The 14,733-nt window shown below is 37.4% G+C and overlaps 1 protein-coding gene across 3 annotated transcripts; it reads right to left on the bottom strand.

The window, feature by feature from the left end:
* Window positions 1–1,873: 1,873 nt before the first annotated feature.
* Window positions 1,874–10,354, bottom strand: LOC122027234 (MLO-like protein 13). Of its 3 annotated transcripts, none has more exons than XM_042586162.1 (14): window positions 9,067–10,354; window positions 7,241–7,298; window positions 6,496–6,722; window positions 5,857–5,973; window positions 5,717–5,777; window positions 5,518–5,618; window positions 5,190–5,246; window positions 5,009–5,097; window positions 4,879–4,928; window positions 4,699–4,739; window positions 2,795–3,004; window positions 2,656–2,723; window positions 2,494–2,554; window positions 1,874–2,414 (listed from the first exon to the last, which is right to left on the bottom strand). In XM_042586162.1, the coding sequence occupies exons 1-14, from the start codon at window positions 9,187–9,189 to the stop codon at window positions 2,235–2,237; spliced, it is 1,443 nt and encodes a 480-aa protein (XP_042442096.1). In that variant the 5' UTR covers window positions 9,190–10,354; the 3' UTR covers window positions 1,874–2,234. The 3 variants fall into 3 exon arrangements, with proteins under 3 accessions (XP_042442096.1, XP_042442095.1, XP_042442097.1); XM_042586161.1 differs by having other exon boundaries at window positions 5,190–5,264; window positions 9,067–10,346; XM_042586163.1 differs by lacking the exon at window positions 9,067–10,354 and adding an exon at window positions 8,998–9,057 and having other exon boundaries at window positions 5,190–5,264.
* Between the last annotated feature and the right edge of the window lie 4,379 nt (window positions 10,355–14,733).

Consider the following 14,733-nt stretch of genomic DNA (forward strand, 5'->3'; position numbering starts at 1 on the left):
CTTAGGAAAACTTGCCAATCCAAATCACTATAGACATATAAATCTCGAGATGATTAATGATATAAAAGAAAACCACGTAGAATAATACCTTTAAGATAGCGAAGTATGGGTCGGCACTAGGGGGGCCGCTAAGGTAGCGGATCTACCTTTTTTTTTTTGAGATAGCGAAGTATTCTTTTCACACCTTCCTAATTTTGTTCAATGGGAGCATACATGAACTGACAAGCACGATTTGTTGCAAAGGTAATATCAGGGCATGTGATAGTAATATATTGTAAGGCTCCAATAATGCTTCGATAAATCTATGGATTAGACATCATAAGAGAGGATGAAGTTGCAAAGAAGTTGTTTATAGCAATAGGTGCAGAGACCGGACATACTTCATCCATCTTAGCTTTTTGAAGAAGACCAGTAATGTATTTGTTTTGAGAGAGGAGATAACATTCCTCATGTAGAATAAGTTTAATACAAAAAAAAAAAAAAGAGCAATACACAAATCTCGAGTAAGAAATTTTTGATTGAGAAGACTTAATAAAATTGTGATACCTTTATGATCATTGTCGGTTATTATGACGTCATCCACATAAATAAAAAAAAATCATAGATCCATCGTCATTTTGTCTCTTCTGGAATTGTTCATTGAGTCTCTTGTTCTCACACTTCAGAACAAAATACCTTTGCTAAGAGAAAACATAGACATATAGTTAAAACTGTCTTAGCTCTTCTTCATCACCATCAATTCCATGTAAATTTTGGATGAAGTTGTTAGCACTGTCGCATATCTTATAAATCAATTTCCTACTTTATTGCTTAATCATAAATGTTCTTTTGAAAAATTTTATAATCAACACCTGATTACACTTTCCTTCGAATTTTTTGTTGCACATGTTATCTGTGATTATGCCTCTACTCTAAACACAAACTTAACTCTCATTCATTACAATGTGTTATCCTTGATTATAACATTTTACACCATGATTATCTTTACTTGCATATACCAATTATAGGACGAATTTATATTTCACGACATGTTACTTTTGATGAGTTTCGATTCCCTTTTTCAATAGCTTCTTTGATCGGAGAATTTTATCTCAAAATTACACAATTTCAAATTTACAATACTAAACCGACCAATAAACAATATTAGCCCGATATGAGTCAAAAATTGAACAAAAGTAATTGAATAAAATTGTCACTACATACCGCAAATCGACCAATACAAACTGGACTCAAGCTTTAGCACTCTCAAAATCACAGCAAAATCGAGTTGACACAATTTCTAACAATCAACCACCTAAAAAAACTCAAATCAAGGACATGGAATTGAGTTGAAAACTCCTCAAAAAATAAAGCAAAATTGATTTTGGTTAGAATAAAATTTCACACAATGGTTTTTTTTTTTTTTCTAAAATTTGTGTAGAAAACTCGAAGGGAGGCAATGGCCATGACCATGTTTGGTAAGAAATTTTCTTAGAGTTTGAATACACACATCTCATGACCCAAACTTTAGGAAATTACCGACAAAATGTTAGAAATCGAAAGAGAATGACTCGCGTATGACCTACACAAATTAGAATTTGTTTTTCACCATTTTTTTGCTAAATATTCTGATTCAAGTCTTTTCTAGTAATTTTTTTTTTTGGTGATAATAGGATGGAATTTGGAAGGGGAGGGAGCTAATGAAAATAGTGAAAGAGTTTGTGGGGCTGAAAAAAAATCAAAAGATATACAAAAGTTAGGTGGGGCTAGAGCCCATCCTAGCCCAAGAGGGGCTCCGCCCTTATATGTCAATATCTCATTGTGATACTGACAATACTGAATCACTTGGGATAAGTGAAATAACCTTTTACTAGATTGATTCGATGATAAAACAGAGAGACGAATTTCCCAAGTAATTAATGTTCAATTTACACATAATATAAATAAATACCTGCGGTGTTCAAATCACTTGTGATGTTCGATCGCCCCTGTGACCTATCTGTGTTTCCCAAATTTATCCGGCGATACATGAAAACTTTCATGAGATCGAATCAGCCACCTCTAGGTGAATGAAAATACAAAAGTAGGGACAAGGTAGAAGTTGAATTCATCAAAACAGGTTTGGACCCCCACTCTTGAACTAGAACTACTCAAGCAAGAGTGATAAGTCCTTTACCTGCATCTGGTAATCTTAACTGCAATTGTATATATATAGATCATAGGAAAAGCATGTTCAGATGCTACTTATATTGTATTTAGGCACCTTGAGAACTGTCGGCCTCATCGTCTTTTTTGCGTTTGGAAGTAAAAACGTTCATCAAGGATGAAACACCAGCATTCTTTCCTCTTTTTCTCTTCCTGACGTTTTCCGCCCAATTATGCAGAGTAGTTTGCATTTGCTGGTCGAATATTGCTTGCTTGAACATGTCACCCATCTTCATAAGACAGTGAGTCGTAGTTAGTGCGTAGATGCGGCGATCTGCCACGAAGAAATGGACTCATGGTCCTACAAACCTGGGTAACAATGACATACAGTGGGAGGGTGCTATAACTGCAAAGGACTTGAATCACGACACTGTAATGGGATAGTAGAAACATAAATCGGTTAAACCGATGGAACAGTGCAAATCTGCAATATCGACAAATAAATCCATTAGTTGCATTACTGAGCATTACCTGATGACAAGTCTGGGGACGACGTAACCAGTTCTTTCCATAATACAGGATTTAAATCCGTAGGTGCACTACGAATGCCAAGATTGATGTTAGAAAAAGAATCTTGTAATGGCAACATGGTTGTTGTGGATATGCTCACCAAGATCCAGAAGAAAATAGCCAGCCCAAATGCATTCTGAAATAAGATAAAATGGATCAAATGTAGGACTATTCCAGGCCTACCGAACCAAAAGTGGCGGTCGGATGGCTTCACTTGTGGTGCCTCATGACCATCTGCAGGCTTCTTTGCAGCTTCTTGAGCCAAGCATGTAATGATCTGCTCCAACTTTGTGCCAACTGCTAGCAGAAGCTGAGATTTCAACCCCCGATTAAATTCAATTGCTAGCTAAAATTTCAAGTCAATAATATTGTTAAGATTTCACAAAGTGCATTAAGGAGCAAAATATGGATTTGGAATGTGTTTGAAATCATGAGTAGGTATACACTCATCCCAAAAGCTTAAGCTAATGAGAAAATGATTTTACACATAAGAATTGTCACTACTTCGATTTGTTTAATAATTTTCATCAGAACACAACAAAATGGGGCAATGAACTGTTCTATTTAATCCAATATCGCGTGTCACATTTTGCACTATGCACTATTGATTAAGCGTCGTGTGTTGTTTTTCGAAGTTCGTTATGATTGCCCACATATTCCATTGTCACATTCATCAATAGATAACCATATTAGAATGTGGCTTCAAGCAATGTGCAACTCCTTGAGTTTCTCCCCCCAAAATAAAGCTCTTGCTAAACCTCTCTAAGTGGGAAAAACAATATATAAGGAGAAATGCATTATGTTGGAAATTGGATTGCTGGTGGGTCACAATGAATGATAACTTGTCAATCAATAACGATTAAGGATCTTGAAGCATGTAAATGTTTTCTTTAAGGCTAATTTCACCCCCACCAATGGCATGCAATCAAAGTCTAACAAATTTCATATGATAGGAGCAACACCATTTCGCAACTTGCATTGCACAGGAAGAGCACCCTTAGCTATTAAAGATTCTTTTTGGGTAAAAATCAAAAGGACGCTCCTTTTAACGAATCATTAAAGGAGCACCCTACTTTAATTTATTATCAAAAGAGCGTCCCACCTCTTGTAAAATGACACATCTATCCTCCACTATAAAGTAACAACTTATTTTCTATCTCCTATAAGTGGCTACAACTACACAGTTGTAGCAGCTACGGTTTTGTAGCTACTACAACTAAGCTGTCACACAATTGTAGCAACTACGGAACCATAGCTACTACAACTACAACTAAGAGTGGTTAGTAAATGATACAGGAACGGCATAGTAAACTTCCAAAATCCATAATTTTTTTGACTCGGATATCAGAACGAGGTGCTCTTTTTTTTTTTTTTCTTTAATTGAAGTTTGTTCAGAGATCTATATTTGTTACGGGTGAAACCTAAAACCGGCCAAGTTTCGGATCCAAATAACATCATTTAGGGCCTTTTCGGAGACCTTTGATAATTTTCGATTTGTTTATAAGAAACGAATTCAAATTTACTCGGACTCAGATTAATTTATTAGAAACAAATTCAAAGATGCACACATTGGATTAGTTTCTTGACTCGGAATAAGAATAGAAATGAACTCAAAGATGCACACATCGGATTAGTCAAAAACGAATTCAAAGATGTATACACTGAATTAGTTTCTCGATGTGTAACAGTCTTAGATTCAAAAAAGTTCTTTTCAAGAAAGCTACGAAATCGTAGCTGCTACAACACAACCTCAAATCAAGATTTAGGCAGGAATATAGGCGGGAGTGCGTGTGTACATGCATGTATCAAAAGCAATTATTGTACCGGAGGATAGAAGGGTAAATGTATAAGGGGTGGGGGGCCCTTTTGCTAATAAATTAAAGTAGGGCGCCCCTTTGACAATTCATTAAAAAGGGACACTCTTTTGATTTTTGCCCATTCTTTTTAACAGATATGACAAATTATGAACGTTAAAGGAATTAATAGAATTGTAAGAAGACTTACAACAAGTGGCAAGAAAGACAGCCAAAAAAAAGTGTGCCATCCTGAAATAATTAAACAAAGGCGATAGATGTTAGACATGGCTAGAAATGAGCAGTTTCATAGTAAGTGATAGTATTTTATAAGTTTGTTAGTGTTATTATTTAAGAGTTCCTGAAGAGCTATTGGTTGTTTCCAGCATACCATTCACATTCAGCAAGAGGAATATAACAACAAAAAGCCACAAGTACCAGCTGCATATGAGCACACACATTTAACTTGATAGAAAATCAATTAAAAGTAATAAATGTACTTCAGTTTGCCAATAATCCACCTTATACCAACAACCATCTTGAAATCATCCTCAAGAGTGCGTAACATATATTTGTGAAAATCAAATCTTTGGTTTGTACTGCAATGTCTCTGGCATGATTTTATGTGAAGAAAAAAAAATTAGATGAATAGTATTAAAAGAAGAAATTACAGTTATAATTTGATGAAATTTTACAACTCACCATTATAAAACCTGATCTCAATGCTCTGTAATCTGATTTGGTGACAGAGGCATGAAACTGCTTGAAGAATGACATCTATTCAAGCACATATAACATGGCAATTAACTTTAAGAATCTGATACTAACAGAGCATGCTTTTAGAGGTTTTTAAGGGACATGCATTATCAACTATTTTGGCAATGTTGAAGCATTATTCAACCGTTAAGACTTGTTGTCATCATCTATAACACAAAATTCTGTATACTTATTAAATTTGTGGGTGGAAATAATGGCACGCATAGGCATCATATGCGAGCAAACTGTTACATTTAAAAAAATTGGAACTTACTGTCCAGCTTACGATAATTGACTTTTGCCAAAGCCCTATTGCACGCTTCATCACAAACTCATGATGGTGACTGGCATGTGTATCATGTTCATCTATAGAGACTGAGGAGAAACTTATCGCAACCAGGAGTAAGATCTTGTTTGTTGACAAAACAATTTATAGGGGCAGAAATTGATGGTGAACTAATGAAATAGCTTACGATTTTCTTTCTTGAGCTGCTGCTTCCTGATATCATTTTCCCAGTGTTTCCATTTTCTGATCTACAAAAAGATTGAACATATTATTCAATTCCAATATAATAAACTCTGCATAGATTTTTTTGAACTTTGTGACAGTTACCTTTGCTCCTCCTAGAATCATGGTAGTTGCACAGAACACAACATGGACAACTGCTAGCACAAATATAAAGATGTGCAGCTGTTCTAATGCCTCAATCGACAAAAGTGGAATTTTGCCCTGTAATTAATAACTAATAATTGTTAAAGATGATTCCATAAAATTGTTAAAGAAAACTTAATTAATGTCAAATTACTGGGATACCCACTACAAAAATGAACTTTACAAATAAGGTGCAAAGAGATTCAACGTATCACTTGATGATCTTTTTATTTTTATTTGTTACTTTATTAATGCATAAGACTAGGAAGTTGCATCATGAAGGACTTATTTATCAATATATAAACACAGAGATCAATACACTTGATGATCTCATATCGGCGCGTGGAACAACACGAGATATGGTTGTGAGAAACTACTTCCTCTTCCACGAGCATCTGTGAGTGAACAAAGCACAACTAGCTTCCTCCTCCATGATAGTCCACAAGTTAATGGCAAATTTATGCATGACAAAAATTTCCAATTTACAAGACTATAGGAGATGAAGAAATGATCAAATGCTATTAAGCTAATGGCAAATTTGTTCAAATTTTAATTGAGACATTTACTTTCAAATAAAATCTTCCAAAAATCTAAGCTAACCTTACTCAGGCAAATATCAGTATCCTCATTCTCAGACAAAAGCTTCCTATGTTTCTGGGTTATTTGATGGTTCACGCCCTTATCATGATGAACCTTCCCATTATGGGAAAAAGATTTTTCGTTACATGGAAGCATGTGGAAGAAATAGCTTTTTGGAACACATATGTGGTTAATGGTCCTTTGAAAGACTGTTAACAAAAGGGATATAAACCCAAGGAGCATCAACTCTGCAAGAAAATAGTCACTTCGTTAGTAGTAATCCTACAATATCCAATACTCATCAAGTATGGAAAAAAAAAAATGTAATACAATAGGTAGTAATTTCTAGGTCCTATTACATTGAAAAACAGTATGCAAGATGGAATTGAAGATGTAGAATAGTTCATCCAAATTATTCCAGAAGAGGAGTAGATTTCTAGAGTAATGGTTTGAAACTAGCGGTAAATTATTCTAAACCTGTTACAGCTAGAGGTAAATTACAATGAAACTCTAGGATAAAATGAGGGTAAATTAAAAAATTTTCTAGACACTATTCTTTATTTTTGAACTATGCCAATGTCAACTTAGCCTATTTTTCATGTTATAGTGGTAAATCAAAACCATCTTGTATATATATTCATACTATCAATGCATGACAAAAATAAGATATTCGACAACTTGCTTACTAAGAGGGGGATCTAAAGCTAGTTATTTTGTGTTCAAAATTTCCTTGGAAGATTAGGCGAGCTCTTCCAACTAAGCTTACCTTCTTTTAGCTTTTGTAAAGCCTCATACAATGCATTCTGCTGATTATGCTTCAAAATCTGAAAGGAAAAAAAAATTTGTTATGAAAAAAAAGAAGAATAAAAGGTTTGTATAATATTAAGTGCTAATAAAACTAGTATTGTCCTAAGCGAAGTGAATTTACTATAAACTTAGAAGTTGATGCATACTTGTTTCGACAAAATCAGCCTAGATGGAACTTTCTATCCATTTATATGCCATGTAGCTTTGTCTCGCAGTCTAATGACTTAAAATCGTAATGCTGAATTAAAATAATGGGTGATAGAGTAGGACAAAAAGAAAACTCTACTTAATGAAAAAATAATTTAATTCACTGACCAATAGCCTCAATAATCTCTATTGAAATCTGAAAACCCCAAAGGAGATATGAACTACTATAAAAGCTAAATACATGAACAAGAAAAAGGTAACAAAAAAATTTTTGGTGATAAAATATTTTTAAATGACCAAAAACATGGCAAGTATGGGTCAAGGAACAAATTGTAGATTTCGATTCCATAGTTTGGTACATTACAAGTTAGTGTTCCTAATTCTCTTCAAGTGAGAGTTATTCTTCAAAGCTTCCTTCCTCCTTTGGATGAATAGAGGAAGAAATATTGTTCCCTCATGAAATATTTTATATACAGCAATTCACTACTCATTTGCAAATTGATGCAAGTTTTTTTGCATGTGATGCTCCATGTTTCTGAGTTCAAATGTTAAATGTTGTGAACCACAATGGTTCTGATAAGGCTCAAAACTCTGTAAAGTCAAGAAAAATGAGAACATATTAAAAAAAACACGTATAAAAAAGAATAAGTCATACTTTCACCATGAAATGAAAGGGGATCATATAAAGGAATGTAAAAATGTTAAAATAATAATTGTTTCTAAAATGCAGATAGGCACGATTCTCTAACTGCATATGACTGCATCGTGAAAAGAAAGGATAAAAGATGGAGAAAAGTCTTCACTGGAAACCACAATTCACAATCAAACACCATGAGCTCTAGTGTAAACTCTTGGCCATTTAGAAAGGCTGTGCCTCTTGCCCATGGCGACTGCTTGAAATTCCTATTCTATAAAAGACTAACATCAATCGAGATTATGATCATTCATAATTTTTAACACTTTGTTGTGTCCTGAGAGCATTTTTGCCTTAGGAAAGTGATAACATGCCTCTAGGTCACCTACCACTTTCAATAATTCTCCTTTCTTCTTTTTCATCCTTTAACCTTAGTTTTTCCCAGCCTATTAGCCTATGAAACATGGTTATTTAGAAAAATTGTGCCTATTGGCCATGGTGAACAATAACAGACAAGGAATGGATCTTATGAGCTAGAACATACAAAAGGAATAGCAAAAGGAAAAAGCCAAAAGACCATCCTCGAGAATAAGAAATGCATCATGATAATAACAAGAAGAATATTATACACGTCCATCTATATGTCATCAGCTTCAACAACAAGAGGAAATATAGCACTAGAACATTGAACAAAAAAAATAGTACGAATAATAGAACAAATAAGCACATCAGACAATAAATTAAAACTCTTCTAGAATCAAAATCGGAAGTTAAAAAACTTCCAATGGGTAGCAAAAGGACATCAACTTCTACTGTTCATAATGTAATGATACAGACAGAGGAAGAGATTTTTACTGTTTATAATGAATGACACCAGAAATAAAGTAGGAGTTTGAACAAGTAAAAGACAGACAAAAAGGCGAAAGTTTTATTACAGGATTACAAGTCGTGAGAAGAGCGGATAAAAAGGTAACCGGCAAAGAGCCGATGAATAAAAATCGTACCTTTCCGAGGAAATGGAGACCGCGCTCAGCGAGCAGAGAGATAAAGACAATAGCGGTGCAGACTGCAGCCAGAATCCATGTCGGCGTGTATTCCAGTGCCTCGGAATGCTCCGAAGCCTCCATAACCTCCCTCCAGCACCAGGCTCATCAACCAACCCAACAATGATGGATGGGAAGCAACCAGCCAACCATATTTGTGAAGGTGAACGATTGGGACTTATCGGTTGATGCCTGCGTGGCACTTGGAATCGAGGGGAGGATAATGGAGGGTGTAGCTTGTGGTGAATAGTGCAACGCAGGACACTACTAGGCCGAAAGCAAATTGAGTGCATCTCTCTCTGTGGTGCCTCCCTGCGTATCCCATTTGGAACGTAGCGTACGTAGGTCTTCGAGATGGCGACAGAGAATAATTCTCTCCATGCAAATTGACAAGGGATTGCGGTAAAGAATCCGTGAGGAGCTCTAGGGTGTGAGTTTAACCCGGTGGAATTCACCGGGTGGAGAGGAGAGTTCCGATTTCGAAAATCCTTCCACCGTATAGCCGGTGGATAACCAAAGGAGAGATTTTTAAAATCCTCTCCGTTAACCTAAAACTCGGTGGACGCACCATTGTAGCATGGGAAGGGAAGAAATTTTGATCGAGCATCCCGGATAGGGCGTCGAGAGGGCGTTCATCGAAGTCGAGCGGGCGGCAGGCGACGGTCGGTGGGCGTCGAGTGGTCGTGCGTCGAAGTCAGCCATGCGACGGGCAACCGTCAGTGGTCGCGGCGCCGGCCAGAGCGGTCGGCAGACGTGCGGGTGGTGAACGAGAGCAGATCTCCTGGTCCACTTGCGATCCGGACCACCAGAGCGATGGCTAAAAATAAACAGGTTCAATTTGGTAAACCAAGAGTCTAAATTGGACTTGGTTCGAAATTAAACCTGTTTAAACCTGCATAAACCGAACCTGAATCACTTGTAAAACCCTAATTGTCGAGTTTGGATCCTCTGTCCCTAAATTTCTCTGTCCCCGTATCTCCTTACTGATTGGTCGGACAAGATTACATCTTAAGGATGTCTTGCACATCATGAGGATGGACTAGATTTCTCTGTCCGTCCGATCGACAGGGGACACGGGAACAGAGGATCTGAACTCAAATTTCTCTATCCCCGTGTCTCCTTGTTGATTGGACGGACCAGATTATATCTCAAGGATGCCTTGCACATCATAAGGATACTGCACACATCTTAAAGATGTCATGATATCTTGAGATGTAATCTGGTTCGTCCGATCGACAGGGGACACGAGGACAAAGAAATTTAGGGACAGAGGATCTGAACTAGAGAAATTTGGAGACAGAGGATCCGAACTCAAATTTCTCTGTCCCCGTGTCCCCTGTCGATCGGACGGACCAGATTACATTTCAAGGATGTCTTGCACATCATGAGGATACTGCACACATCTTAAAGATGTCATGATACCTTGAGATGTAATCTGGTCCGTCCGATCGATAGAGGACATGAGGACAGAAAAATTTGGGAACAGAGGATATGAACTAGAGAAATTTAGGGTTCGTTCGATCCTACCCCTACAGGTAATGCACGAACCCATTAATTAGTTGACACGTGTTTCTTTTTTTTTTCTTTTTAAAACCCTTAATTAAACTCAAACCCAACCATGGTTGAGTTTTTTCGGACGGTAATTACCTGGAAGTTGGATCGTCGAGCTCTCGGCAGTCATTTTTTACAGTAAGAAAGGGGTTCTCCTTCCAGCTCTTCACCAACGAACGGCTTGTTCTCTCGCCACAGACCTTCCAGCTCTTCACCGACGAACGCAACTCTCCGAAAAACAACTTAGTGTTGGTGCGGTTAGCACTAACGATTTAACCCAGATTTTGATGAATGACAAATAGGTTAAGTTAGTTTTGTTGTTATCTGACACTTTGATCGAGTGTGAAGGAGAAGTCCAGACAGGTCGACGGGCTGACCGGATGTCTGGCACGAAGTCCAGCTAGGTCGACGGGCTGACCGGATAGCTGGCGAGAAGTCCAAGCGGGTCGACGAGCTGACCGGACGCTTGGCAAGAAGTCCAGCTAGGTCGACGGGCGGACCGGACGGGTCGAAGGGCTGACCGGACGTCTGGCAGGTAAGTAAGGTAAGTCACTGGAGGGGAGTGACTGCGAGGACGCGTTCCCGGGAAGGGAACATTAGGCGTCGATCCGGCTTAGATCCATTTCAGATGTCTAAGTCGAGATCGTGACTAGATTCTGGTCTCGGGAAGACGGAATCTAAGTCATACTTCTTTTTGCTAATTCATACTCATTTTGCTTTTGCTAACAATCTGTGTTGCAGGGTAAATTTGCCTCCGGACTAACGTTTGTCTTGCAGGACGGATTCTGCGGGAAAACAAGGTCCGGGCACCCGGAAGGAATCCAGGCGCCCGGAGGTCCGGGCACCCGGAAGGGATCTGGGCGCCCGGGAGGCAAACTTCATCCAAACTCGCGCGTCGCCACGTGGAGCATCTCAGTTTGAGCAGCTACGTCACATTCCAGGCGCCCGGAAGGAATCCAGGCGCTCGGAGCAACATATAAAAGAAGCCCCAGGCAGGAGCTTCAGAATCAACCTTTCACATCTGAGAACTCTGAGATTACACATTCTTACTTGGAGCGACAGGTCGGAGGCTTGATGTGTGTGTAGTGAGCTGGCAATAACCTCGCTCTGATACCAACCTGTAACGCCCGCCCTCCCTACTAACTGTTGGAGTGTATACTGAAAGCCTAAGCTTTGTAAACATTCATTATGAATAAAGAATCACATTTGGTCTAATTATCTACATTTGTTTGTAGTTGTTCATTTAATTTATATTGTAGATAACATAGTATGTGGTGTCACATACAGAAGATGATGTTATCAGTACCTTATAAATTATAAACAGTAGCTCACGACCAGAATGGAAAGGAACAAACCATTAGAAGGTCGTAGTGTAATTAGGTATTAGTTTATCTTGACCATATAATTACACTAGTACACTCAGAGTGTATTGAGTAGGACCATTTGAGGTCGTTTCTTTATACTGACTTTATAAAGGAACAAAGACCTCGGTTATTATGGAAGTGTGTGCTCTTAATCCTAATATAATAACAAGCACATATATTTGATATTTATTTCTTTAATTTATCAATGGGTGAGATTTAGTTCGATGAATCAATAAGCCCGATAAATTGGGAAATGATATCACTTATAGTGTGTGTTATTGATTATAGAAGGAAACTGTGTCATAGAGATACTAGGTTGATAATGTCCCCAAGAGGAGCTCATAAGGATTGTCATGTTAAACCCTGCAGGTGGACTTAGTCCGACATGACGATAAGGTTGAGTGGTACTACTCTTGGACTTAGACATTAATTAAATGAGTTGTCAGTAACTCACTTAATTAGTGGACATTCGATATCTTAAACACAGGGAGACTAACACACTCATAATAAGAAGGAGCCCAAAAATGTAATTTGGGATTGGTGCGGTAGTTCAATGATAGTTCTCTAGTGGAATGAATTATCATTGATAAAATTAAGTTGTGTTGGGCGAACACGGATGCTAATTTTATCGGAGACCAAAACCAATTCCTCCTCGGTCCCTATCGTAGCCTCTTATTTATAGAGTTCTATACCCACCTATACCCACCCATAGGGCCGGCCAAGCTAGCTTGGGATCAAGCTAGGCCGGCCTAGGTATAAGATTGTAGCTCGAACCCAAGCTAGTAGGGCCGGCAAAATAAATTAAAAAGAAATTTAATTTTAATTTTTATTATGTGGTAGATATAATTTAAAGAGAATTAAAATTAAAATATCTCTCTTGTAAAAGATTTACAAAAGATTAAAGAAAGAGATTAGATCTCTTTCCTTATTTGTAGATTGGAGAGATTTTATTTTCTCTTTAAAATTATTCACATGTTAATAAAATTAAAATTATAGATATTTCCTTTTATTAACCATGAAGAGATTTTTAAAGAGAAATTTTATTTTTTTAAAATTTCCGGAAACAAATAAGGAAAGTTTTAATTGTTGATTGAAACTTGTCCAATTTGCTTCCTCTTGATGTGGCCGGCCATTAGAGTTTATTTGGGAAATTTTATTTTATTTTTCTCAAATAAATCATGTCAAGGAAATTAAGGAAATTTTATTGTAAATAAATTTCCTAATTTGCCTAGGCCAAGGAATATAAAAGAAGGGGTAGGGGTGCCTTCATGAGATACAACCTCTATTGTTTTCTCTCCCTTTTTCCTTGGTGTTGTGGCCGGCCATTACCCTCTCCCTCTCTTCCTCTTGTGGTGGCCGAATACTTCATCTTTCTTGGAGTTCTTGTGGTGGCCGGATACTACTTGGAGAAGAAGAAGAAGAAGGAGAGAAAGCTAGCATCTCTTGGAGCTTGGTTAGTATTTTGATTTTCTTCTTTGGTAAAGTTCTTCCTTTGTGGCCGAACCTTGCTTGGAGGAGAAGAAGGTGGTTGGTGGTTTCTCGTCTCGGAAGATCGTTGCCCATACAACGTCTGAGGTTAGAAGAGGAATACGGTAGAAGATCAAGAGGTTTTTCTACAAGGTATAATTAGTAATTTCTATTTTCGCATCATGCTAGTTATTTATGGAAATAATACCAAATACAAGAGGCTTACGTTCTAGAATTTCGAATATGTTTTTTTGAAGTTGTGTTCTTTTGTTTCTTTCTTTTCCTTGTGATTTGATTGCTCTCTTTGGTTAACCTAAAGTTATTTTAGGAAATTAAATATTAGCTTTCTATTAAAGGTTTTGTCTAGTCGGTGGTGGTTGCTCCCATATCCAAGAAGGTCATGTGCCTCGCCACGTCGATGGGAACCTTTATGGAAATTAATATTTAATGGAATTAATAACTTAAGGAGACTTGGGTCGAACGTGTTAAGTTCCGCAGAGATCCAAGTCAAAACCTAAAAGAACAAATAGATTAAGTTTTGGATCAAACGTGTTAAGTTCATGCAGCGATCCAAAATTTAATTTAAAAGAACACATGGTAGCTAGGAAAGGTTCGACCTTTGTACAAAATTTTTATACAGTGGAACCTATATTTCTGTAGTAGAACCAACAATTGGTATTAGAGCTAGGGTTTTGCCTCGTGTATTTGGTATTTAGTTTAATTATGCACATGTCATACATAATTTAGGCGAGGTTAATAGTAGGATGTGCTAACTCTATGGACGCAGGATCCAACTATTATGGCTTTTAGTTAATTATGTGTGTGATTGGACCCTGGACATGTCAAGGGCAATTTATATGTGTGCATGATTGTATTAAAATACTGCAGGAGCGTATTTAGTTTTATTAGGATTTTATTTTTGATCTAGATACATGTACATTCCTTTTATGGAATATAGGATCAAAATGTAAAATTCTATTTATGTCATGGATCGAATCTTGCAAAGCGTGGAACCTTCTAAGGACTAGAGGCGCAGCGGAACTCGGAGCAAGATGGATGCGACAGACCCGGTGGCGGTGGCCAAATATGGCAGCAGCTTCGGATGACAACACACGGAGGACAATTAAAGATAAAAGCCATAATAGTTGAAAATTAGATTTTCTATTTATTGCTTTTATATTGTGCTGTGTGTGCATGTTAGTTTACAAGTTTAGTAGGCTAGCATAGTTAAAATTCCTCATTTGTA

Source organism: Zingiber officinale, chromosome 10A, assembly GCF_018446385.1.
Source record: "Zingiber officinale cultivar Zhangliang chromosome 10A, Zo_v1.1, whole genome shotgun sequence".
NCBI lineage: Eukaryota > Viridiplantae > Streptophyta > Magnoliopsida > Zingiberales > Zingiberaceae > Zingiber > Zingiber officinale.